This window comes from Bidens hawaiensis, unplaced genomic scaffold, assembly GCF_021521415.1.
Source record: "Bidens hawaiensis isolate Kalapana, Puna unplaced genomic scaffold, B.hawaiensis_p1.1 tig00019675_1, whole genome shotgun sequence".
In the NCBI taxonomy this organism is placed as follows: Eukaryota; Viridiplantae; Streptophyta; class Magnoliopsida; order Asterales; family Asteraceae; genus Bidens; species Bidens hawaiensis.
This window is the reverse complement of record NW_027492987.1, coordinates 307,516-333,647: the sequence shown is the minus strand read 5'-3', so window position 1 is coordinate 333,647 and position 26,132 is coordinate 307,516. Positions and strand designations below refer to the sequence as shown.

Genomic DNA, 26,132 nt, shown 5'->3' with positions numbered 1-26,132 from the left:
GTCAGCAAAGTTGGTGCCGTTATCGCTCACCAAATTCTGTGGAAGTCCAAAACGACAAATAATAAATTCCCAAATAAATTTTTTGATATGTTTCGCGGTTGTTTGGGCTAAGGGTTTTGCTTCTATCCACTTGGTGAAGTAGTCGATGGCTACCACTAGGAACTGAACATTTTCTGCTGCTGTAGGAAATGGGCCTGTCACATCGATGGCCCACTTCTGAAATGGCCATGAAGAGGTGACTGGGACAAGTTCATTCTTCGGGCGGTGCGTGTTGGGTGCGTAGAGCTGGCAAGACCTGCATTTTCTGATGTATGCCAGCGCATCCGTATGCATCCCCGGCCAAAAGTATCCCGCGTTGTTTAGCTTAGCTACAACAGCGCGTGGACCTGCATGTACTCCACAGATGCCTTCGTGTACTTCCCTTAGGAGGTAGTCAGCATCTTGGTTGTCCACGCATCTTAAGAGTGGGCCAAGAAAGTTACGTCTGTAAAGGATGTCATCGATGAGTTGATAATTCAGTGCTTTACAGCGTAGTTTTCTTGCCTGTGTTTTTGACTCTGGTAGTGTACCTGCCGCAAGGTATTTTATTATTGGTGTCATCCACGTTTCTGTGCCGGTTTGGATGACACAAATTTCCTTGTGCGGGACCGAAGGTGCCTCGAGGAGTTCAATGCGGATGTCCTTTCCCAAGTGGGTGAAGGCTAATGATGCAAGCTTGCTTAACGCATCCGCAGATTTGTTTTCACTACGCTTGACGTGTATGACTTTACAATCATTAAAATCGCGCATAAGGGTTTTTGCTTGTGCGAGGTACAGGGCCATTGTGTCGTTCACGGCCGTGTACGTCCCGTTGATTTGATTGGCTACTAACATGGAATCCACGTGGGCTTCCAAGTATTTCACTCCCATCTTACGCGCAATTCTCAGCCCAGCCAAGAATGCTTCATACTCGGCTTCGTTATTCGTACTTGGAAAATCCAGTCGAATAGCGTAAGTGTATTCTTGGCCTGCTGGGTTGGTTAGTTTTAGCCCTGCGCCTGAACCCTCGTTACTGGCTGCTCCATCAGTGTAGAGTCGCCAGACATCATTGATGTCTTGTGCTGGAGAGGGTTGAGCCTCTTCCTGGCACTCTTTTTCCCGTGATGCAGGCACTTCCGCAATAAAGTCGGCCAAAACCTGGCCTTTTATGGCTGGTCTTGGCTTATACTTTATCGCGTACTCCCCCAACTCAATTGCCCATTTGGCTAGGCGTCCCGATAACTCGGGTTTGCCTAGAACGTTTGCAAGTTTGAAGTTGGAGAGGACGGTGATTGGGTGACCCTGGAAATATCGTCTTAACCTGCGTGAAGCGTGTATAAGTGCTAAGACTACTTTTTCGAGGGTAGAGTACCGGGTTTCTACGTCTGTTAGGATACAGCTGACATAATAGATTGGCATCTGGATGCCTTTTCGCTCTACTAGCAGGACTGCCCCGGTTGCTCTATCTGTTGCGGAAAGGTATAGGATTAACCCCTCCCCCGCTTCTGGTGCCGTGAGCGTTGGGAGTTTGATCAAGCGTGACCGAATCTCCTGAAAAGCTGCTTCCGCTTCTGGTGTCCAGCGGAAGTGCGTTTTCTTTAAACAGTTTCTCAACGTTGACACGAAAGGAAACGACTTATCCGCGTGGTTTGCCAAAAAGCGATTGAGTGCGACTAGTCGTCCATTCAGTGTCTGAGCCTGTTTGATGGTAGCAGGTGATTCCATTTTGATAATGGCTTCGACCTTTTCAGGGTTCGCTCTGAAGCCATCTTTAGTGACGATGACCCCTAAGAACTTCCCTTCTTCCATTCCAAAGGCACACTTGCTCGGGTTGAGCTTCATGTTTATCTTCCTGAGCGTGTTGAAAGTTTCTTCGATGTCTTTCAACATCGCTTCTGCGTCCGGGCTTTTGATGACCAAGTCATCCATGTAGACTTCCAAGTTCCTCCCAATTTGGGCATGAAACTGGTTGTCCATCAGGCGTTGGTATGTGGACCCGGCATTCTTAAGTCCGAATGGCATCATTTGGTAACAAAATGTGCCATCGGGCGTCCGAAAAACGGTTTTGTCCTGATCATCAACGGCCATGTGGATTTGATGGTACCCCTTATACGCGTCCAGGAAGCATTTAAGGCGAAACGGTGCTAACGAATCCACCTTAAGATCAATTTCGGGTAACGGATAACAATCTTTGGGGCATGCTTTGTTCAAGTCTTTGAAATCTATGCACATGCGCCATTGTTTGTTATTCTTCGGTACCATAACGGGATTTGCAACCCATGTTTGATATCTACTAACGCGTACGATGCCTGCGTCAAGGAGTTCCTTGACTTGGGTTCTACACGCGTTAGTTTGTTCTGGCCCCATTACTCTGCGCTTTTGTACGACTGGCGTAACAGCCGGATCGCATTTGAGCTTATGCTCTGCTTTACTTCGGGGTACACCAGTCATGTCAGCTGGTGTCCACGCGAAGATGTCAGCGTTTTTCCGTAATAAGCGCTTGAGTAAGGTGCGTGTGGGATCAACAACTGTTGGGCCAATGGAAACGGCCTGGTCAGGGTATTTGCCGTTGAAGGCCCATCTTTCTGGTTCGGTGATGGTTGGTTTAGCCATCTTTGGTTTGGGTTTAGAGGAGACAGATGCGATGCATACCTGGGGAATGCCGGTGATCATCGCTACACCCTCAGCTGTTGGCTATCCCATCATGCCGTGGACTGAGGATACCACGGCGTTGAATCTTGCCATCCCGTCTCTTCCGAAGAGAATGTCGTATGTGTGGTGTGGCTTCCTCATTACGACAAAATCCACATCTTCTGTGCGTGAGTGATTCCCGTCCGTAAGAGTGACGGGGAAAGATAGGATACCCAGGGGGGTGTTTGTGCTGCCATCGAACCCTTCCATCGAGGCGCAGACCGTTTCCAGGCGCTCCTTGTCTTCGTCATCTAGCTTGTCGAAGAACTGCCTGTACATCACCGTTGACGAGGCGCCGTTGTCAGCAAGAGTGCGAGAAGTGATGTAGTGCCCCAGCTGGCTTTTGATGACGATAGGGACCTCTTTGCTGGGTCCTCCTGGCACTCGCGGGAAGCGCACCTCAGCTTCCTTCCACGCGCATGGTTCTGTCGTTCGTCTTTTTCTTTCTCTAATCTTACCATGAACCATGTTGATGCTGATGTCAACGGGCTTTCGTCCGTTGCCTCGGTACCGGTTATCGTTCCTTCCTCCTTTCTTGATTGATGCCACCAGGTGTGCAAGTCTTCCATCCTTGACGAATGCTTCAACAATATCCTTCAAGGATGTACACTCTTCCGTACTATGACCTTTTGTCCCGTGGAAGTCACAGGATTTGCTCTGATCCGCATTGGGTCGCTGCCGGATCATTGGAGCTTTTGGCCATGGTAGCTTTTCAGTGGCAAATATCTCCGTGACGCTTTTGGTGAGTGGCGTCCACGGTGTTTTTGGCTTGAAGGGTGTGTGTTATTTCTTCCGCCAACAAGAGGGTGAGAGCTGGATGAGGTGTCAAAGTTTACCCTTGACTGCCAAATACCTAGTTTCCTCTTTTTGTTCTGCCGGGCGATCCGAACATTGTTTTCTCTAGTCCTCTGCGTGTAGAGGTGTGTACTCTGGGGAAGATCCCTTCCCAGTTGCTTCTCCGTCTCGGCAAAGCGCTTGGCCGCCGTCATGATGGCATCCCATGTTGATGGCATGCCGTCCTTACCCGTCAATGTGCGGATAAGCTCTGGGTATTCGGCGCCCTGGATGAAAGCGGCGCGAACAAGATCTTCACTTATGTTGCCGAGACTTAGCTTTTTGGAGTTGAAGCGAGTGATGAAGTCTAGTAAAGATTCATCCTCCTCTCTAACGCAGTTGAGGATCGTCCACTGTTCTTCAGTATATTTCCTATGCTGGCTGAAGTGCTGGCTGAACTTGTTCTGAAAGTCCGCCCAATCATAAATGTGGTGGACCGGTAAACGATCGAACCATGCCCTGGCCGCTTCAACCAGAGTCATCTGGAACATATAACACCACGTGGGTTCCGTCCAGTTACTGACGGTTGCCCCCGCAATGAATCTGTTTAAGTGGTTGTCTGGGTCGGATAGACCATCATAAGTGCCGATGTTGGACATTTGTTTGGCACTTCTCGGGGCTATTGCTTCCGCAATGTCCCTTGCGAACTTAGACTTTCCTGCATTTGCAGCAGTTGGTCTAAAGGTTTTGGAGAAGTCACGCGGGTTTCTCTCCGCATTTGTTGGTTTAAAGGTTTCCCCAAAATTCCTTGTCGGTTGGAAGTCCGTTTCCTTACGCTTCCCTTTTGCCTTATGGCGAGGGTTTGCGTCGGTATCGGATTCTTCCCGCTCATCGTCTGAGTACTCGCACTCACTGTTCATATTGAGATGTTGGCGAGTACTGCCGAATTCGTCAGCCTGTTGAACTGAACGCAAGCGTTCATCCAACTCGGCTTGGAACTCTTTCTGACGTGCTTCGGCCCACGCCTTAACTTGATCTAGTGTTTGGCGAGGGACCCTCGTTCGTTTCTCCAAGTGGGCATCAGTGAACCCCAGTGGAATATTTACTGCACTTGCCCCGGCTTGGATAACCGGGGTAGTGTTCGTAAGATTTGTATAACCGCCGGTGTTCCCCCCTGTTGCTGGGGTTGTGGTTACCCCAGCAAGAGATGGCGACTTAATTGTGAAATTATTTTACGACTAGTTAGGAAAACAAGAGATGGCGAGGTTTGTGAAGAGAAGAAAGTAGAAAACATTGAGCATGCAGACCGGTGTGGAGGGTGACTGTTAGTGGCTGCCGAACCTATGCAATGTTGATGGGTTACAATAGGGGTGTTCATGGTTCGGTTTGAAACCGTGAAACCGCCCAAACCGGTCATCGGTTCGGTTTCATGGGTGGTTTTTTATCTCAAGTATTGGTCAATCGGTTTCAATAATATTAAATTGTAGCGAACGGTTTGGTTTACGGTTTGTACCAAAAACCAACCATAAAAAACCGGACCGAACCATATAATTTAATTATATTCAAATATTTTAGATATTTTATATTATATACATACATGTATCAATACTTTTGTTAAATATAAACCGATAGCGTAACTGTGTAAGTGTATATATAATATTCATATTAATTATTCTTTCAATAGTAAACGAAAGATGGGTTGCGGCCCAAATCCCAACGCAGTAACAAGTTGCAATGCCTTATAAATTATTATTTTTTCATTAAACTATTAAACTTCAAATAATATACATTTCATGTTTTCGGAATGCTTGTGTTTAAACTTTAAACGACATTACAATCACAACCCAACATGTCCAAACCGGAACCAAACTGTTATTAAAGGTTTGGTTCGGTTTAAAAGTTCTACGGTTTGGTTCACGGTTTGACCTAAAAACCATGGAAACTGGACCGTGAACACCCCTGGATTATAATATCACATATTTTAGAAAATGTGTATTGACCTATAGGTTTATGAGATTAAAAAGTTACAGAAATTTTTTCTTTTTTATATTTTTATACGATAGTATTTATGCAATAAAAATCTATACCATTATCTGATACTAAAATTATTTCACTATTAGATGCAAGTGACAGTTTTTACCAAATCAAATGGACGAATATGAACATGTTAAATCATGAGAAGTAATTGTAGTAAGAAAACGATCAAAAAGCCCAATATTCAATTTTGGACTCAACCATAGCCCAAAGGTTAATATTCTACGAGCCCACTCAAGGCCCATTACTGCAAAACGACGTCGTACTCGAGATCAAAGATCTGAAATGTCTTTCTTTCACCTTCAATTCACAAATTCAACAGGTCATTGTTGGATCCATCTGCACCACACCGGCTAAACGCCGCCGTTTCATTTCAATCTCTTCCGACAACATCCTGTAAGTATAAAGCCCAATCCTTTACGTTTAATCCATCCTCTAGGGTTTCATCGTCTATACGAAATGTACGATATCGTTGTTTAATTGACTTTTCTTTTAATTTATAGACTCCATGAAACATATTATTAATCTGAAATTAGGTATGTGTTTTATATTTTAGCTCCGTTATCGAACACGATTTGAAATCCATTTTAATATTAATAGAATTTGATTAAAATATACATGATATGAGCTGAAACTAGTGATTCGTAGGGTTATAATATAAATTTAATTCCGGATTCGATTTGAAATCGATATCGATTTTTTACAATAATTTTATTTGTGCCACTTGTTGCAATCTGCAAAGGCAATCTATATACAAGTTTTTGGGATAAGGTTGAAAATTGATTTGAGATCTAGAGTGAATTACATGTAATTGGAAAATTGGGTATATCATGTATTGTTGACTCACATGAGAGATTAAGGTTAGATACCGTCAAACAGTAGAGTGAGCTGCCTTAAAGTTTCCACTCGAGTAACCGTGAAAAGTTTGTGAGTTCTTCGTGGGTAATTAAAAGTTGTGAGTGATATTGGTTGGTACGAGTGGGCGGATATTATAAATGGTATTGGTGCCGCTAGTGTCATGTTTGAGATTGTGAGCTAATCATACAAGTATGAGTGAGTCACTTAGAGAAAAAGAGAAGAAGGGGGGGGGGGGTTGATTATGACACCTGAGTTCAGTTCCACAGTATTAACGTGTTTTGGGCGCATTGGTTTTGAATGAGGAAACTTTATGGTTAAACATGTTTGGTTGGGTGGCCTTCTCGGAAGTTTTTACTTGGGTAACCAAAACCAAAATTGTGGGCTCTTCGTGGCTAAGGCAATTGTTGATTGGATTATTGTTCAGTTGTTGCAACGTAGGTATCTTTAGGGATGATATGAGCATTGCTTTTGCTTTTATATACCTTTGGACTCGGTGTTTACTTGACATTTTCCCTGTTTTCATGTCTTGATGTGAATTTGGTAATATAAATCTTTGTAGGGATAGAGACTTGTTATAAGTTATCATCGGATTCTGATTTTCGATTTAATGGGTCTACAGGAAACTATCTAAAATGGCTGGTGGTAGGGGAATTTACCACTTGCTCAGGGGCAGTCTTCATTCTCGTTCAGCTGTAAGCATTATCATTTACTTTATTGGCTTTTGCACATAGTTACATAAATCGCTAAGATACCCGCGAATTTTGAATTGGTACGATGTGTACCCAATCGCAATTCGTCGGCGTTCCGGTTGGCGGAGAATTCGCGACCCAATTATCCGGTACGGTTCGATCCATAAAACCCTAATTCGCGAACCAATTGACGCTGGTCCGTCCCTCTAATTGATTATGAATTCGTGATTATACTCAATCGAAATCGCTATAAGTACAGTGGATTTATTTGGTAGTGAATTGGATTCCAGATTTGGCTCTCATAACCAAAACCCTAGAACGATAGTGATGGTGAAGCGCCGCTGGCAGTCTTTTTCTTCATAAAACTTCATTTTTCACCCTAACGTTTGTATTTTTATTAAATATAACCCTATACTTTACTACTTAAATTACATTTGAATATCTGTGTATAAATATAAATAATAAAGTGAAAATTATATTTTTAAATAACTAACTATAATTTTTTGAAAGATATATAACTTATATTATTTTTTTTAATTCCCTCGAACCGCAATTCTTGGTACATCGTACCGGTTCGTACCGAAATGAACCTACCCCCCTCCGTACCGAATTCGTCTAGCCTAGCGAACCGCGTACCCGTACCAGAGCGCACCGCGATTTATGTGACTATGCTTTTGCATTCATTATTTGTTTTCACTCTTACTGCACATTATGACACTAGTTGTTTATTTTTCACTTCATTGAGTGGCTATTTGAAATGTATAGGAAGTACCATCAGGAGTTTAGACCACATATTTTGTTTTGTGAGCCCATCATTTCATGAGCATTTGTAGATCAATAACTTACATACACTACAAAGCATTAACCACGTACGGAAGAATTTATAAACTTGAGAATACTATTGCTTTCTAAGTTAGAATTAAGCTGCATTTTGGAACAAATGCATCACAAGAGCGTATCACTATGATAACTTTGCTACCTATTGATACTGTGATTACTGATTGCTGACATCATCTTCTTAAAACTCTAGGCCCCACCAGCTTTATCGTCTCTGGTTTCAAAGAAAGACCAAGATGGAGCTGGATCTGCTGGTGTTAAGTCACTGAGGGCACTTGCTCTGCTTGGAGCAGGTGTCTCAGGGATTTTAAGTTTTACAACTATTGCTGCTGCTGATGAAGCCGAGCATGGGTTGGAATCTCCAAATTATCCTTGGCCTCACCAAGGCATTCTGAGCTCATATGACCATGCCTCGTGAGTTTCTATTGTACCTTTTAATAAAGTGAATCAAGTGATATGTTTTTTTTCTCTAAATCATGAAATTTCAGCATTTGACATTTTTGCAATTTGGTGTTTGTCCACGAGCAGGATTCGACGTGGACACCAGGTGTACACACAAGTATGCGCATCATGCCATTCAATGGGTTTGGTTTCATACCGTGATTTGGTTGGTGTGGCATACACAGAAGAGGAAACAAAGGCAATGGCTGCTGAAATTGAAGTGGTCGATGGTCCTAATGATGAGGGTGAGATGTTTACTCGCCCTGGAAAATTAAGTGATCGGTTCCCTCAGCCTTATGCTAATGAGCAAGCTGCTAGGTTTGCCAATGGTGGGGCCTACCCTCCAGATCTCAGTCTTATTACCAAAGTAACCTTTTCTTTCAATTTCAACTATTACGACTTTTTAATTATACTTTTTTGGTGTGTTGCTTGATTCTCACACTTTTTGTTACTTCAGGCTCGTCACAATGGACAGAACTATGTGTTTGCACTTCTGACTGGCTATCGTGATCCTCCTGCTGGTGTTACAGTAAGTTGTGAAGCATGTTCTATATTTGAATTCATTCCTAATGTTTATTAGATAATGAACCAAATTTTGAATTTATTGCAGATTAGGGAAGGCCTGCACTATAATCCTTACTTTCCTGGAGGAGCTATAGCAATGCCTAAAATGCTTAATGATGGTGCTGTTGAATATGAAGATGGTACTCCAGCAACAGAGGCCCAGGTTGGTAACGGGCTAACTGGCCACCTTTATTTATTTATTCTCAGCTTGGGCCTCATACTCAGATTTCTCTGTTTTATGTATTTGTAGATGGGAAAGGATATCGTCTCGTTTTTGAGCTGGGCTGCAGAACCAGAAATGGAAGAAAGAAAACTGGTACAATTTCTTCGAAACCTACAATTTTATGTCTTGAGAAATAAAACACATTGCAATTGGTTTATAACAAGTTTTTATGTCACTTTATTTGGCATAGACTAAAAGTGATGAACAACATTAGAGATTATACTCAATTTTTAGAGATGACAAGATATGCATGTTGGACGGACTCGCAAACACTTGTTTCATCTAATTTCTAAAAGTTTATGACTATAATTAATGTGTTATATCCAAATATTTTTACAGATATAATGAATTAGGATTTGGAATATTCTATGCCATTAAAATAAGACTTTTGGTGAATTCCAACTCGTTTTTACACATGCTTCTTTTTTAGCTAATATTTTATTAAGTAAATGATATAAATCATTCTAGTGGTTCGGTGTGATTTACGAATTTTGCTGCTCGTCTAAACTGATTATGAATTTCATCTACGCTTTCTGTAAGATCTACCTATTTTGAAATAAGTTCTCTAATAATTTAGTTTTGGGGATGCAGATGGGATTCAAGTGGATATTTGTACTGTCACTGGCTTTGCTTCAAGCTGCTTACTACAGGCGGCTGAGGTGGTCGGTTTTGAAGTCACGTAAGCTTGTTCTTGATGTCGTCAACTAGAGGCGTCTCTGTTTTTTCGAGAAACATTAAAAAAGAACTACTTTGAAGTTGAAAAATAATTGTTTTTGTATAAGAATTGAATTTGAATTTTTTTTTTGTACCAAAATTGGTACACAAGCTATGTTTTGGTTCCTATGGCACTGGTTTTCCATTTCGGAATTTTGAAGCGAATAATAAGGGGACTCAGGATTGTGTTGTATGCTCTCTCTTGTTCTTTTCTAAGACCATGTGTAGTCATAAAGCTCAACTGCCAGGGATTATGCGCCACGTGGCGCCCAGTCAGAGTTATGGTTTTGTACAAAAACATGTTGTAGTCGTAACTCTCCACATCCAGGCATTATGCGGCACGTGGCGCCCAGTCATTATTAATTTTATTTGTTTTTTAAATACTAAATCATTTAAATAAATTAACATAAAATTAAAAATTACATTAAACTTCCAAATAAAAAATACATTAAACTAAATTAAAAAAAATACATCAAATTAAAAATAAAAAAACATAAATAATACTAATAAAACTAAAACTCATTTATATTTTTCTAAAATTTTCGCTCGTCGAGCGGCTTTTAGAGATTGAACTATCGGGTCGTCTTCGGATAGCTCGTTTGATAAAACCTCGATGTCTTTGTCCATCTCATTCCTTCGAAGTAGGTCGACGGCGTCCAAATTTACTTGAAGTCGTTGGGTTCCAAGTTGGTGTAAATCTTGGAGTCGAGAGTTCATTAATTGGAATTGGCTTTCCAATTCGGGATTCGAACACGTTGCCGACGACGAAGCAGCCCCTTTCCCCTTTCCTTTGCCTTTGGTTCTTCTACCCCCGGCCGAGGCATGTCAGTAGTATTCACGGGGTCATTATCGCTTAAGTTGAGGTTTCGAGCGTCGGAACGGGGCGTGTCTGGATCAACCGAAGACGATGTTTTAGACTTTTTTTACTCAGGCCACCGTCGGCTTAGGCTTCGGCATCCAACACCAAGCCCCATTTTGGGTGAAACCTCAATAGGTCTTTCCAAATGCCAAAGTAGTTGAAGGTCCCGCCGACCTTATGTTGAAACTCAACCAACGCGTTATCCATGACTTCCACGTCCGAGACACCGCTACTCCTAGTTCGATTCATCCGAGAGAAAACCGTATGGAAAACCATGCATTTGGTGTTTATGTCGCCCCATTTCGACAGTAACGAATCTTTTTCTGGACGCGAGTCCCCGCCAAGGTTGTGAAACCTCTCTATAATTTTGTGCCAAAATACCCCCGTTTTTTGATAATTCGCTAAAAAAATAAAAACATTACAAGTTTAATGTTTGTTATAAGAAATTTAAAAAAATATATATGCATTTTAAAAACCTACCGCATTTGGCATCTTCCGATATCTGACACCAAGCACGAGCACATAGTACGCACTCGTCGGGACTCCACTGGATCACTGTCTTTCTAACCCGAGGTTCGCCGGCGGGCTTCTTTGCGTGTTTTTTCGAACGTCCGCGTTGGCTCGAACCGCATACGGTCTCCGGGACAGGTTGTGTCTCCGGCACGAACTCGACCTTGGTTTCGGTCTCCGGGGCGGGTTGGGAACCCGAACCGGCAAAAATGTTTGTCGTCGGGTTTTGGAAACCGGGCACCGGGTTTGGCATAGAGTTTTGTAGATATGTAAAGTAGGCCGCCATTTGCGGGTCAAACATTTGCGGGACGGGTACGGTTGGCGTCGGGGCGGTAGATTGGTTCGGTTGTGGATTTTGGTTGGCTTGACGGGCATATTGACCGAAACTAGAATATTTTGATTGTTGTTTGGAAACATGATGGTAGAAATATTAGTGTAAAAGATATAAATTGGTATAGAAGTGGAAGGAGTGTGTTAAAAAAAATGAGTTTGGTTTGTTTATATAGTATAAATATAATTAATATAATTTTTTTTTAAATTCCCAACGGCTCCAACCCCACCCACCCAACGGCTATTTTTTTTTATTTCTGTGCCAACCCTCACGTTTTGTATACAACGCAGCCAAAAACAAGCTTCACATAACGCAGGGGAATCGGTGTACCCCCCACGTTTTCGTCACATAACACAGTGGCAACGTTGCCACCACGGGTGGTCTAACTAGATACGTGAATAAAGTCATTTATCACATTAGCAGAACATGTTTTATTATTCTAAGTTTTACATCTACAATTAATTAGTATTTTTTTTGTTTTCATTCATTGTTTGAACTCATTCAACGAATGGAAACAAAAAAGTTAATTGACTTTATTAAATAAAGGGATATTGGTTTTTAATACTCTTACTCTTCACTCGTTGGTAGATAACACTCACAACTAACGATTTCTCTCCCACCACTTCCAACTTGTAACTTCTTTTCTTTTGTCACTCCCGAACTTAACGGACCCTAACCCCGTTAGTTTTTTTTGCTGACGTGCCATTTTTTGCTTATGTGGCATGCCATGTGGAAATACCTTGTTAAAAAAAAGAAAAACCTAACTAAAAAATAAATAATATTATATATATATATATAATACACACACACGAACATGTATACACCGGCATCATTCCTTCACCACCGTTTGCACCACCACATCGGCCTCCACAACCGCCGGATTCTGTCACCTCCAGCCTCCACTGCCTTCACCATCACCACCAGCCTTCACCACAAATATCGTAAGCAGCCACATCAACAGCCAAACCCTAGACCATCCGAATTTACTTTGCTAAAATTCAATCTTCGTGTTTACAGTTTGAATACATTAGCATAGGGCTTTTGACCGGAAAAAAGAAATAGTAGAACGCAATGTTTATTACCTTGAATCGTTGCTCTATTGTTAACGGCGGAACTCGCCGGAAAAACGTGGCGGCGGCGAAAACCTCATTTGAGTTTGGGATTTTGATCAACAACTACCTCATTTATCATTATCAAACCATCCATCACAATATGCAAACATTAAATTTATTCAAACATGACCCGTAATGATGGAGATGGTGGAGGCAATTGGTGGTGGTGAAAGCAACGAGGCTAGTGGAAGGGGTGAAGGTGGCAATAGTGGCTGATGTGGTGGAGGTATGCGGTGGGAAGGGGTGAAGGTGGCAATAGAGGCTGAAGTGGTGTAGATTGTGGCTATGAAATGGTGGTGGTGGTGCTTTTGTCTGTATGTTTTTCTATGTGTGTGTATATATATATATTTTATTTGTTATATATATATACATATATATATATATTATTTTTTTTGTTAGGTTTTTATTTTTTCTAATTAGGTATTTTCCACATGGCATGCCACAAAAGCAAAAAAATGCCACGTCAGCAAAAAAAGCTAACGGGGTTAGGGTCCGTTAAGTTCGGGAGTGACAAAAGAAAAGAAGTTACAAGTTGGGAGTGGTGGGAGATAAATCATTAGTTGGGAGTGTTATCTACCAACGAGTGAACGTTAGGAGTATTAAAAACCAATATCCCTTAAATAAATTATTTGCAGTTTTGACTTTTGTGGTGAGACCTAAAACACAGGAATCGACCTCGTGACGGATTTTTTGTTGGTATCACTCTTGTGGTGACCTTTTTTTTTTCAATCGAAACCAGCAAAAAGGGTGTCAACTTTTTAGATGGATTTATCATTCATCTAACACGTATGGCTTTTATTACTACTAGTAAAAAGGGGTGTCATATGTCAGCTTTTCGTTGGTCAAAAGACCTGGCATCTATTTGGTTGATAAAAACGTAGCGTTTGCGTAAACCTTTAGACCAGGCATATGAGATTTGCTTATTTAATCAAGTGAGAGCCATTAATTCATGTCCAGCAATCGAGTTATATGGATCATCTACATTGCATTAATGTATACTTAGCTCGAATACTTTTCATTTCAACAACCAAATGACACACGGCATCATGATCATGGTGGTTTTGCTGACAGTGAAGATTAGCTTGGAAGGTACTAAAGTTTTTAATTAGCGGATGAATATAAGAATGAGGACCTATTTCAACAAAGCAACACAATGCCGGATTTTATCAAGGCTTTGACCAAGTGGTGGTGGAGGTTGTGGGTGGTGTATGGGTGGGTGTAAATTGAGGGTTACCAATGTTTGTTAGTAATTTAATAGACCGTGAGGCAACTTGGTTAAAAGACCGAGGGACTCAAAGTTAAGGGAAAAGTCGATGTCAGGGTGTTAAATGGGCTAAATCCCTCTATATATTCATATCAATAAGTTTCATTATTTATTACAAACTGACATTTAAGTACAATATCTTTTATTCAACTCACTTCACAAAACAAGGATTATACATTTCTTATAAATTACGTACCTAAATGCAAACTAGTTTATTTTTAACCATATGCATATATGATCCAACATTTGAAACTAGGCTTCTACATTAGATCGGAATTCGTCGTCCACGGGTGAATGGAATCCGTTCACTCAAATTTGAACTTTTTAAACTAAATTTGAACTAAAATCGAATTAGATTTAGAAAAATCGTTCAAATTTGATTCGACAATAAGATTATTATTAATGTTATATGATACAAGAGGACATACACTCTACTTCAATTTAGGGTTCGAGATCTTGAGTGACAAAGACGTGTTGTGACTTGTGAGGAGCGACAACATGACTAAGTTAGGGACTTAGGGTTATGGTAATAAGACGATATATTTTTTTGGAACGACAAATTTCATTAAAAATGACTAGTAAGGCGTTAGAAGCCACAACAAACGAAAAAACTAACAACGAGTGATGAGATGATATCTCACATGTCGATGTTAAGAGCTCGCTTCCGACTCCCGGGTGAAAAGACTAAACATACTAAATACGAAATTGCCACCCTATTACTTTAAAAATATAAATTCCAATTTTCTTTGTATACCAAAAGCTATATCTGAATATAACATGTAAGGAAATTTTTAATATAAACTGAAATCAAACAGTTTCAAAATTCAAATTTATCGGTTTACACTACTAGAAATTGATTGACTTCCTACATCAGTTTCCGTTGGAAATGCGTAGGAAATCACCATTTCCAACACATTTCCAGCAAAAAAGGGTGTGAGAAAAAGCCTCGTGGGAAATATTTTTTTACGCATTTCCAACACATTTTCTAACACATTACCTACAAAAATATGTCGTTGGAAGTTTCCAACGCATTTCCTACACAAGTAATTAAAACTTTTGTTTTCATTTTCTTACGTTTTTCCTACGCATATTTATACATTTTCTTACGCATTACCTACACAATCTAATTATTTTCATTCTTTTATTTCTTAGAGGTGTCTACGCATTTCCGACGCATCCAAATAGTTTTTGTTTATATTTCCTACGCATTTCGTTATTTTTTTTTTAAATTTGTTAATATATTTTTTTCTGCACATTTCAATAAGATTCAAAAACATAAATAAAAAATTCTAGATTTTTTATATGCATAAAAAGTTAAATATAATGTAAAACATGTTTACAAATCAACCACAAATACGCTAATTTAAATTAAAAGGTTTACAATATAGAATTCGTTTTAAGGATTGATTGCAAAATCAAATTACAGATTTGCAGAATACTCAAATATTCTTATACTCTTCAAACTTTTGTATCTTTTCTTCATTTCTCATACACTCATTTCCCATTTCTATCACTCAATGTGCCAACTTCCAAGTCTTGTCTTGCCTTCCGTTCATTTTCCAGTTGTTTTTCCATTTGGCCCAGTTGGTGTCAATATTCTTAGCGCAGCCAAAGTCTAATCATAATCAAAAGAATATTTTATTGGTACAAGCTCCAAGTTTTTCCATTATATAGAGTTGTTAGGTTATATATTAAACAAAATACCTGAATATTATGATCGATGTAGGTGAGTATTATAGGTTGCGGCTCCATGTCTATTAATTTCATCAAAAGATGACCTTTTATTGCAGTTCCACGAAGCTGTAAAAGCTCATGCAGAATTGTTTTCACCATGCACAAAGGCTTGTCATCTGCTCTAGCTCAATAAGTAATGATGAATTAGTAATACTAATTAAACCTAGTTCTAACAACAAACAAAAGGTTTATAACTGAAGTATAGCATACCTTCTCCTGATCTCTTCCATCCCAATTTCTTGCAGATAATTATGAATGCTTAGGAAAATGCGGTCAAAGTAAACCTTAGAAATTGTACTTCGAAGAATTTGTATCAAATTGAAGCATGAAAGCATTAAACTTAATTGCAAAAGAGGCAATAGGGATATTGAACCAATATGTAGAAGTTAACTATAAGTATATCTAAAAATGACCTTTGTAAGTTTGATCAAGCATTTGACAACCAAATCTGAAAACTTCATAGTTATTGAGGCGACATGCTCGAACTATTATTATTCAAGACGTCTAAAAAAATACAATGGCCCTAACCCACTTTAGATAATACGCTAACTTGCTAACCAATAAAAATAATCAGAGAGTTATAATACACCGCAATCTATTTGAAATCCATTCAAAATATCTTCTCATATCTCTCATTTTGGATAAACTTCAAACATAATCCAACTTATCCCTTAACGTAGTGTTTGTTACTTTATTCAAGCAACAATTGAACCAGCATTTGGTAAATCTCTGATATTTGGTATGAATATCTAATACAACTAAAAGAGTCAACATTCTTCTTGGTTATCAACATTAGGATTAAAGTTGTTGTATAGGTAACCAAAACTTAGAATAAACTCACAACAAAAGACCTGATTTACATACATTTCTTACAACAGAATCAAGAGTTGAACTCAACAATTCATTGTGACTTGGACCAAAATTATTGCCATTTTAAAAACATCGGCAGATGAGCCCAATCCTGCAAACATCAGAGCAATTAACGCAAACCAAAACTCTAATTATTAAGAAAGATCAACAACAACTTACATAAAAGATATTACATAACTATGTTGATTGAAAGTCCAAATATTCACACCGGCATTTTATCGAACAGTTGGCGTGCATAATTTCTAAACAATGTAGAAAACTCAAACTTTGTTCAATTCAGCCCCAAACAAAAGAATCTTCATAGATCAATAACTATTGTTAAAATATTAACTATCCAATGCACCAATTACAAACAAACAAACCTGCACGATCCATCAATTTGCGCTGGGTTGCTAACTCCTCGACTACAATCATAGGAAATCATAGTCAGTTTATAAACGTGAATATGGAGGGTGGGAAACTAGTGAATCAGTTTTGGGTATGGAGTGGGAGGGAAATCAAATATATCAAAAATATATAGCGGGAATAAGAAAAAAAACAATTTTAGGTCTTTAATGGGAGGGAAATCAAAGATTTTTTCTTTTTTTTAGTTAAGTATATATTACTTCTTAATAAAATACAATGTTTTCATCAAATTATAAATATATATAACAAATTTAAATGAAAATTGAGAGTGTAATCATCAAAGATATAAAAAGCATTTATTATTTTCAAAAGAAACATTAAGTATACCGGTAAGTAATAACTATTATTAAAGAAAACTGGTTATCTAAACTAGCGCGTTGCGATGGTGAATCCATGAAACTTTAATCAGTATCGGTTAAGTTTATTACGGTATTGGTAGTAGATTAAAAACATAAAGTGTTGCCCGACCCGTTTGATCAAACTGTGTTTTAGCACCCCCCCCCCACGCGGTGTCAAGATTTTGTTGTAATGAGTAAAGCCGTGAAGTTTAATAGATGTACATTATACTAGGGTTGCAAAGGAGTTAAGTTGTTCGTGAGCTACTTAAGCTCAGATTGGTAAAATCTCGAAACGACCCTAGGTATTTATTAGCTCAAGCCAAGCCACAACTCAAATTTATAAAATGCTCAAAATGAGTCGAGCCACTCACGAGCTGCTTGAGCTCAAATTGATAAATAGCTCGGAACAAGCATAACTGTTTGTGAGCTACTTGAGCCTAGATTGGCAAAAAAAAAAGTTCAAAACAAGCAAGACGCTCGCAAACAACTTGAGCTCAAGTCGCGCCCGAGCATCAAATAATGCCACTTTAGTTATTGTGCTCAAGCTTGTGCCTTGTAAGGGAATATCCTTACAAAAATATCCTTTGTATTAGATTCAACTCCTACACACACATACATACAAACATAATAACAATAATAATTATTATATATTCATATAGTTACATCTTGAAAATGGTAATGACCGTTGGCGTTTGGAATTTAATGGCATGGGGTGGTGGGATTCTTGGTAAGGAAACGAGGAATTCGATCGAGTAGTATGTTTTACCGGTGGCCACTCGTTCAAGTATTTGGTACAGTCATATTCCAAGAAAGACCAACATTTGTGCTTTGAGATTTATATTGGAATGTCTTCCTACCAATTGGACCTTTTCAATAGAAATTATGATGCCCAATGGTTCTTTATCCGATTTGTAACCATTGGCATGAGATGAGTAATCACGTCTTTGGTAGTTGCTCTTCTATCATTGGGATCTTGAGTAAAATTGTTTCTTGATCGGGTATTGTGTTGCTGGTGGATCAAGCTCATTCTCTATTCTAGTTTGGCTCAGTTCGATTCATCATGTACCTTACATGGAGGGACCGATTATGCTTTAGTGGGATCGATTATTTTTATCACCTGGCGGATTACTTGGAGGATAAGAAACGACATTGTCTTCCAATCTAAAGAAATCAAGTAGAAGAGACTTTATGACGATATTGTTCAAGTTATTTATTTGTGGTATTATAGTAGTTCTAGTAATATGGTGTTACTTGGACGAAGTAGATAATGAATCTTCTAACGCACTTGTAACGGTCTTTTCATTTGTGACTCGTCTAGTTTCTTCCAGTAGTGGACTAGTGGTCTTATGTTTTTCTCTCTAATATATTTAATCCGCCTTTCAAAAATAGTTATTATTATTATTATGAATATATAATTATTGTCTATTTCATGTTCCCAAACAATTTCCAATAAAACATATTATTTTTTATTTTTTAATAGGACGTGTTTCTGATGAAAAATATTACAAAAATTTACGAGCCTCAAACACCCCCCCCCCCCCCCCTAAAAAAAGAATTTATAAAGGAATCAGTTAACCGAAAAAAAAAGATTTTATTTTCTTTTTTCCCGTCATAAATTGCATAAAATCAATAGGCTAAAGTTCAAACACGAATAATCAAGGTACTGCATGCATGAACTTGAGCCTTATGTTCGTTTAAGGGTTTTTCTTATAATATATAAAAAATATTAAAATCGTATGTAAATTAATTAATAAATAATAAATGAGCCGGACACAAGGTTGAGAAACAACTCACAAACAAAGTTTGAGCTTTATAAGAAAAGCTTGAAATGAGCCACGTTCGAGTTTGAGCTCTAGTAAGTATAATCGAGCTCGGGCTCAGCTCGTTGTCCACTATATTATTCTACCAATAACTTTGTTATTTAAAATAGATAGATATGTATTATTTTTTTAGAGTGACGACTTTCTTTTTAGTGTTTAGGCCACCACACTCTCCAATTTGCAGAGTACTACGTTGCCACACTCTTGTCATACTATGTTGTCTTAGTCGGGTCCACGCTGGCTTCAGAGTTTGGCTTGGGCGTTCCCTCGAGTAACCTTACCGTCGGCTGCCACTTGACAGTCGTTGTGCCTCCACAAAAGCTGAACTCTCTGGCGTAATACACAGTGGGACGAAAACTCGGTTGGGTACCGGATCTGAACTGAGAACCTCACAATGCCTAGCTCAAATCCTACATTACCAATATCCACCCAAATGACGTAAGTGGAGATCAAACATGGATCTTCCACTAAAAACCCAAACCTTTTTATCACTAGACACAAGTAGGGAATAAGTATGTAATATTTAATTTTTGGTCTCTTTCTTCTACACAATTCTAACAAAAAATATATTGCAAAAAAAAAAACAATACATTTATACTATTACTATTTCATCGATATATATTTTAGATTTAAAAAGTTTATATTATTATCATCGATAAATTTTGTGTAAAAAACAGTAAATTTACTATTACTATCAATACCAGTAATAAACTTAACTTAATTATATAAAAAAACAAATAATATATTAAAAAAACATCAATAAGACAGAATATTTCCTACTCATTTCTAACGAAATTTATTATTTATTTATTTTATTTTCTTTCTTACATATTTCTCACGAAAATTTTAAATAAATGCGTGCTAATGTATTTTTTGTTGGAAATGTGTAGGAATATTTGCTACACATTTCTCACACAATTGTTTTTGTCACTAATTTGTTACAATTCCGTTGTAAATTTTGGGTAGTCTTTTTTCGTTGGAATTTCGTTGGAAATATGTAGGAAAAACGTTTGTAAGAAGAAATTTTCGTAAGAAACATTACTCTTTTCTAGTAGTGTTAGATTTGAAACACAAAGAAATTATCATTCCATCTACTTCTTTTAGCAATGTTTAGAACTTAAGGCAAATATTAAATTTCAAAATATTTATTAGATGCAAGCGATCATAACAAACGAAAAATCCATTTAATATTTTGATATTTGAAAATATTTGATTATTTTACAATTTACAAGAATAAAATATTACAATGTAAATAAATAAACAAACGGTCATAATATACAACTCTAACATAAATATGGTAAGCATGTAAATAAACCATCAAACAAATCTCCACTAGATATCTTGATTTAAAATTTAATCTCCGAATATCACCGACTTTTAACAGTTTAATCTCCTATATAAAACCATCTATTATTATTCTGATCACCAAATTACATCATTACAACAAACAACAATGGCGGTCAAACGACTATGCAAACAACAACCCGAAACCCAGATGAAACCCCTCAAAAGATTACGTCTTGAAGGTGAAGAACAACAACCAAACGCAGCAATGGCGGACCGGCTTTCGACGTTACCCGAAGACATGCGGCTTCGTATTCTTTCGTCTCTGGACACCAAACTCGCCTTTGAAACATCGTTGTTGTCGAAAGCATGGTCTTCTAAATGGACTCATGTTCCTGTTCTCGACTTCAACTCCAGTAGTTTTAGCAACAGAGTCTGTGCTTTCGATAAGTTCTTTTACGGTGTGTTATCGGTCCCTCGGTCGGCCCCGTTGGTTAGAATAAACTTCAGACGTTTAGAAAAATGCAGCGCCAAGATATTGAAAAAGGTTTTCGACTACGCGTTTAAACAAGGCGTTGAAGAACTCGACGTTAGTATTGAAGAGACTAGAAAACAGACCGGTTGGCCGATGATCATGTCGCGTACTGCTTCATGGGATTCGTTAAAAAGTTTGAAACTCCAAAGCTACAAGGAAAACATCCGTTGTTCGTATTTGGGACCGAGATCCGGATATTTCAAGAATCTGGCAAGTTTACATCTCCGAAAGGCTGTTATTACTGATCTTGATCCGTTCTCTGGGTTTCCCGCGTTGAAGAAGTTGAAATTGGTCTTTTGTGAACTTGAAACGGACGATTACGCTTTGAACATACACGCTCCGCATCTCACGGAGCTAACAATTGCGTACCACTACCAATGTGTCAACCGGTGTAACCTCACGACTCCAAACCTTAAATATTTCGAGTTTCGGGGTGGTAACTTTCCGCGGTTTGAAACTACAGGCGGTCTTATTCCTGGTCTTGATACGGTGTTGCAAAAAACCGGAAGAGAAGAAACTGTTTGATGATCTGATCATGTTCCTCAATGTTTTATGTAATGTGAAGTCGCTTACGGTTTGCTCGTCTGTTGTTCATATCCTCTCTTTGTTTCCAGATGAGTTGGCGACTCGGTGTTCGCTGTTTTGGGATTTGAAGAGTTTGAGGGTGGATTTGAGTCTTTTCTATGAGCAGAGGTTGTTTGAAGGCACGCGCAGGTCGTGGAGTGAAGCGTTAATACATGTTTCACGCGTGAAAGGTTACTTGCTACAGAAGTCACCTGATGTCAAGTGCACCATAATAGATCCTGATGATCCGGAGGCACAACATCGTTGCTCAAACACGCATGAATACAATCGTGGGCGTTCTATACAATATTTCATCTTGGTTGAAGTGTTGAACCTTAGCTACTGTTATTATTTGTGTTACGTTATTGCTATACGATTGCTAAAAGAAATTGCATAAAGTTGTAGTTCTTATGATCTTGCTTTTGGGAGATCTGGATAGAATCAATGAAAGTTTATTAGTTGTGGAATACTTTTTTGTTTCATACTGTAGTTAATTTGTTACTTGATGCTTATATTTATATTCAAAAACGTATAAATAAAGTTGTTACGAGAGTTATCTCATTCACGATAATGGTGAACCAAATAGATTGTTCGGAACAATCAAATATGTCTGAATGGAGTGATTAAAACATATCAAATGACGATAATTTATTCGGTTATGTATGCACCGGTTTTTATCGATTTTTCATGAAACAAGTAACTAAATGAGAAATCCAAACTAATTATTTAAACCTGTTGAGAAAATCTAAAATATAATTAACTTTTACTATTAAAGCAACTTCTCTAATACAATTTTCTAATTAAAATGAGGTTATCAAATGATGATTTTTTTATAAATATTCAAGAACATCAAGTTATGTTTCGGGGTTTTGTTCATGAGTCTAGGTGTAATATCAAATACCTATAATATCCTCCATGAGATTTACTAACCAGTATGCAATAGTCATAATAATGCATTGGAAATGGGTTCCTTTCAATCTATAAAAGTATAAAACACATAAATTTAAATAAGCACGAGTAGTTTGTAAAAGTTGAGTGACATAATTATACAGAAAATGTCCAAATTCCTTTTTAATATTTCCCTTGACAGGATTTGAAACTAAGACAACCAAAGCTCAGAAACCGGTTTCCCGTTTTGGCAAGACTTTACACAGTCCAGCACAATCTCTTTCAATTGTTTTTCAACATCTTCCATTGGTTGGCATGCATCTATTATCTGTTAAATAATCACAAATACAGTTGAATCGCCATCAATTATTAGCTAAGTTATACAAGCATATTCATCGGATACTATTAAAGGGTGTGTTTGGCATTGCTTATAAAAAAATGCTAGAGAAGACAGTGTTTGGATGTGAATATGTGATGCAAATGTTTGAAGTTGCTATGATCTAATAATTGGTTCCTTGGGCATTTGTTCCATCATTTATACATTTGCATTGTAAGACTAACACCTATAAGTTTTGTTGTATTAAAATCGGCTTCACTGTTTCCAAACTCTAGAAACGGGTTTGTCTTAAAAACACAATGCCAAACACCACCAAGTTATGGCAATACCAAATGTTCTCAAACAAATTGATTACCTTCCATGACGGATCACTAAGTTTCTTATAATACTGAGCAACACTCTTCTGAAATTCCAGCTTCTCATATCTCTCGCCTCCATAACCACCTCTTTCAGCAGCTTTCTTTAAAAATCATCAATTGAGAAAATCATGAGATAGAAACGAGATATATTATTACAAAGTTTATTTACAAAAGTCAGAGAAAAAGTACTTCTGGAGGTATCTCAAGGTATGCCACCAAATCGGGTGCCAGCAGTCCCACCTCTGGAGCCTGCATAACAGTAACATTCATGTTATCAAAGCTCAATAGCAATTAAAAAGAAAAAACAAAATGGATTAAAACAAAGTCTCACCTTACACCATTCAATATCTAAACCTTTGGCAGATGAGAAAGCCACCCCTGAATAAGAATATCGGTCAACAATCAAGGAAGTGCCACTTTTTAGCTTAGCCTCCATCAATGATCTGAAATTCATGAGATAAAAAATCCATAAAAAACATGAAGAACACATAATCATATCAGTTTAAAAATGAAAAACCCAAGGTACTAAACACTTTTTAACATACAAATACGCACTCTCACACTTTTTTACTACATAGATTACAAGTAACAAAGACATGAAGAAAAAGACCAAACTGTACCTTTTCTCCCAGCGATTTGCACTAAAAAGAAGATGAATTGTGTGATCATCCAACTGAGATTGATTAGAAAGATACGATGATATCATTTTCCCCACAGCAGTATCTCTATCCGGAAACCGCCATGATTCTACTGGATACCCGAGACCATTCAAGTATGAAACAAGCCTGCCAGACTGTGAGGTCTTCCCACTTCTATCCAAACCTTCTAAAACAATAAGAGCACCTCTTGCATCACTGTGAAGATTGTTTTCCATGTGAACTCTTCTGGAAGAACACTTAAATGAAAGCCTGAGGTTTGATGATCTTTGTGCAGCAGCTACCGCTCCAAAATTTCTGCAGCAAGAAAGATATTTGTTTAACAAAACTAACGAAAATGGTATAAACAAGTCGAGCATGTGGCCCAAATTGGTTAGAAAGCATATTGTTTGAAAGTACTAGTTTTTATGTTGAAAAAAAGTGGAGTGTTAACCAAAATGATGCATAAATTATACACTAAAAGTAATATTAACTTACAAAAGCTTAGTCAGAGTGAAATGGGAAGCATGCATGTTCTCCAAACCCCACAACTGAATTTATATAAAACATTTCATCCTCAGAGAAGTGAAAACTACTTTAAATTACACTTGTTAAACAAACATAAAGTGGCCATACGTGATGCAGTTTTGGAAGCAATCAATCGCTCAAGAACACAAGATAATCAAAGACGATAATCGAATCTAGGGTTGAAGAACAAAGTTGCTATAAATTATTTTCAACCAAAAACTAATTATTTCATTCCATACTCTTAATTAAAGAGTTCAAAAACTAACAAATCAAATAAAAGATAAAACTTAACAAACTAGAGATAAAGATAAAAACAAATAAAAGATTAAAAAATTAAGTTGTAGATAATCTTGGATGCTCCTGCATCATAAATAGTACCAAATCCATAGTAATAATCAAATGGCTCAAGAACGCATATGGTTTTATTCAAATAACTCGACCCAAAAGCTTCGGTCGTCAAGCTTCACGCTTACAACTCTTTAATCAAAACATAATCAACTAACTATACAATAAACCTCTATTTATACTAGATAGATAATAAATGAACTAAAAAACAAGATAAACTGCGATATTTAAATTTTAAATAATAATAATAACAATAACAACAATAATAAAAATAATAAAAGATATATGCAATTTGAATTCAAATTGCCTAACTTAACTATTCGAGCAAACTTTACTACTGGTTAACTATCTCCCCAACTGGTGCACTAATTAAACAAGGTTTGTAGCTACATAATATTTGCTAAACCTATCATGTAAATAACACCAACTTCTCTCTGTGACAATTTGTCAAACACCTGGTGGGCACTATATGAAACTTATTAATAACTCCCAGATCCAAAACTAACAAACGGATCAAACAATTAAGCGAAAAGGTACTCGATACCAAGGACAAATTTCACATAATGCTCTCTGTGACAATTTGTCAAACACCTGGTAGGCACTATGTGAAACGTATTAATAACTCCCAAATCCAAAACTAACTAACGGAACAAACAATCAAGCGAACAGGAACTCGATATCAAAACCAAATTTCATATAATTCTTTCTGTGACAATTTGTCAAACACCTGGTGGGCACTATGTTAAAACGTATTAATAACTCACAAAATTTATAATTAACGAACAGATCAAACATTTAAGCGAACAGGAACTCGACATCAAAGAGAAATTTCATATTTAATCTAATTCTCTCTGAGACAATTTATCAAACACCTGGTGGACACTATGTGAAACTTATTAATAACACTCCCAGATCCAAAATTAACGACCGGATCAAACAATTAAGCTAACAAGAACTCGATATCAAGGACAGATTACATACGATTCAACAGCAAATAAGCAACGACAAGCTAATGAATTAATTGATTCCTGATTACCTTGACTAGTGAAATCAAATATTAGAGAGGCTGAGCCCTAATTTGAATTGAAGAGTGAAAAAAGCAAACCACTTGTGAGAATTAACAACTGTGAACGTGTTTGAAACCGTTTTGTAGTTGAGGAATTGATTTTTTTGTCTGCTATTGAATGTGGCGCCAAATTCTGAGGAGTTTGGCGGGAGAGTTATAGACGAAAAGAAAAAGAGAGTGATTAAAAAGATTTTATTTATTTATTTTAAAACAAACATCACTATGGTGCCTGATTGTGAGTTGTGACAGGCTGACAGCCGTAATGACGGCTAAGGAATAGACGGTTATTTAAATACTTAAGCCGAATCGAGATAGAAAGGTCCACAAGCCCTAACAAGTAATGAAAAATGTAAGCTAATGTTTTTAAACAACGATTAACGTTGTAATGATAAACATAGCAAAAGTATAGTATCGATATCAAATACTGTAACAATTAACGCCTAATCGATGGTTCGTCAACAGCGGCCATGCTGGTGGTGGTCGGCGGATTGGCTAGCGCTTGCTC

General features: G+C 37.9%; 3 protein-coding genes and 1 long non-coding RNA gene across 5 annotated transcripts; 2 read left to right on the top strand and 2 right to left on the bottom strand.

Annotated features, from left to right (window-relative positions):
- The first annotated feature begins 5,831 nt into the window (after nucleotides 1-5,831).
- LOC143558942 (cytochrome c1-2, heme protein, mitochondrial-like) lies at nucleotides 5,832-10,039 on the top strand. The gene is made up of 8 exons (XM_077047677.1): nucleotides 5,832-5,913; nucleotides 6,995-7,067; nucleotides 8,095-8,315; nucleotides 8,430-8,709; nucleotides 8,800-8,871; nucleotides 8,953-9,069; nucleotides 9,157-9,222; nucleotides 9,721-10,039. The coding sequence occupies exons 2-8, from the start codon at nucleotides 7,008-7,010 to the stop codon at nucleotides 9,835-9,837; spliced, it is 933 nt and encodes a 310-aa protein (XP_076903792.1). The 5' UTR covers nucleotides 5,832-5,913; nucleotides 6,995-7,007; the 3' UTR covers nucleotides 9,838-10,039.
- Nucleotides 10,040-15,260: 5,221 nt separating this feature from the next.
- Nucleotides 15,261-16,182, bottom strand: LOC143558926 (uncharacterized). The gene is made up of 3 exons (XR_013139831.1): nucleotides 15,864-16,182; nucleotides 15,624-15,769; nucleotides 15,261-15,534 (listed from the first exon to the last, which is right to left on the bottom strand). It is a non-coding gene; the product is annotated as an uncharacterized LOC143558926 (long non-coding RNA).
- Nucleotides 16,183-20,539: 4,357 nt separating this feature from the next.
- LOC143558932 (F-box/LRR-repeat protein At3g26922-like) lies at nucleotides 20,540-21,866 on the top strand. Its single transcript, XM_077047668.1, has 2 exons — nucleotides 20,540-21,424; nucleotides 21,471-21,866. Exons 1-2 carry the CDS (start codon nucleotides 20,540-20,542, stop codon nucleotides 21,864-21,866), a joined length of 1,281 nt encoding a protein of 426 aa, XP_076903783.1.
- Nucleotides 21,867-22,431: 565 nt separating this feature from the next.
- On the bottom strand, nucleotides 22,432-25,810 carry LOC143558924 (thymidylate kinase-like). 2 transcript variants are annotated; one of them, XM_077047662.1, is made up of 7 exons: nucleotides 25,667-25,810; nucleotides 24,187-24,239; nucleotides 23,674-24,006; nucleotides 23,385-23,496; nucleotides 23,243-23,302; nucleotides 23,050-23,154; nucleotides 22,432-22,685 (listed from the first exon to the last, which is right to left on the bottom strand). In XM_077047662.1, the coding sequence occupies exons 2-7, from the start codon at nucleotides 24,219-24,221 to the stop codon at nucleotides 22,569-22,571; spliced, it is 762 nt and encodes a 253-aa protein (XP_076903777.1). In that variant the 5' UTR covers nucleotides 24,222-24,239; nucleotides 25,667-25,810; the 3' UTR covers nucleotides 22,432-22,568. The 2 variants fall into 2 exon arrangements, with proteins under 2 accessions (XP_076903777.1, XP_076903776.1); XM_077047661.1 differs by lacking the exons at nucleotides 24,187-24,239; nucleotides 25,667-25,810 and having other exon boundaries at nucleotides 23,674-24,094.
- Nucleotides 25,811-26,132: the final 322 nt, after the last annotated feature.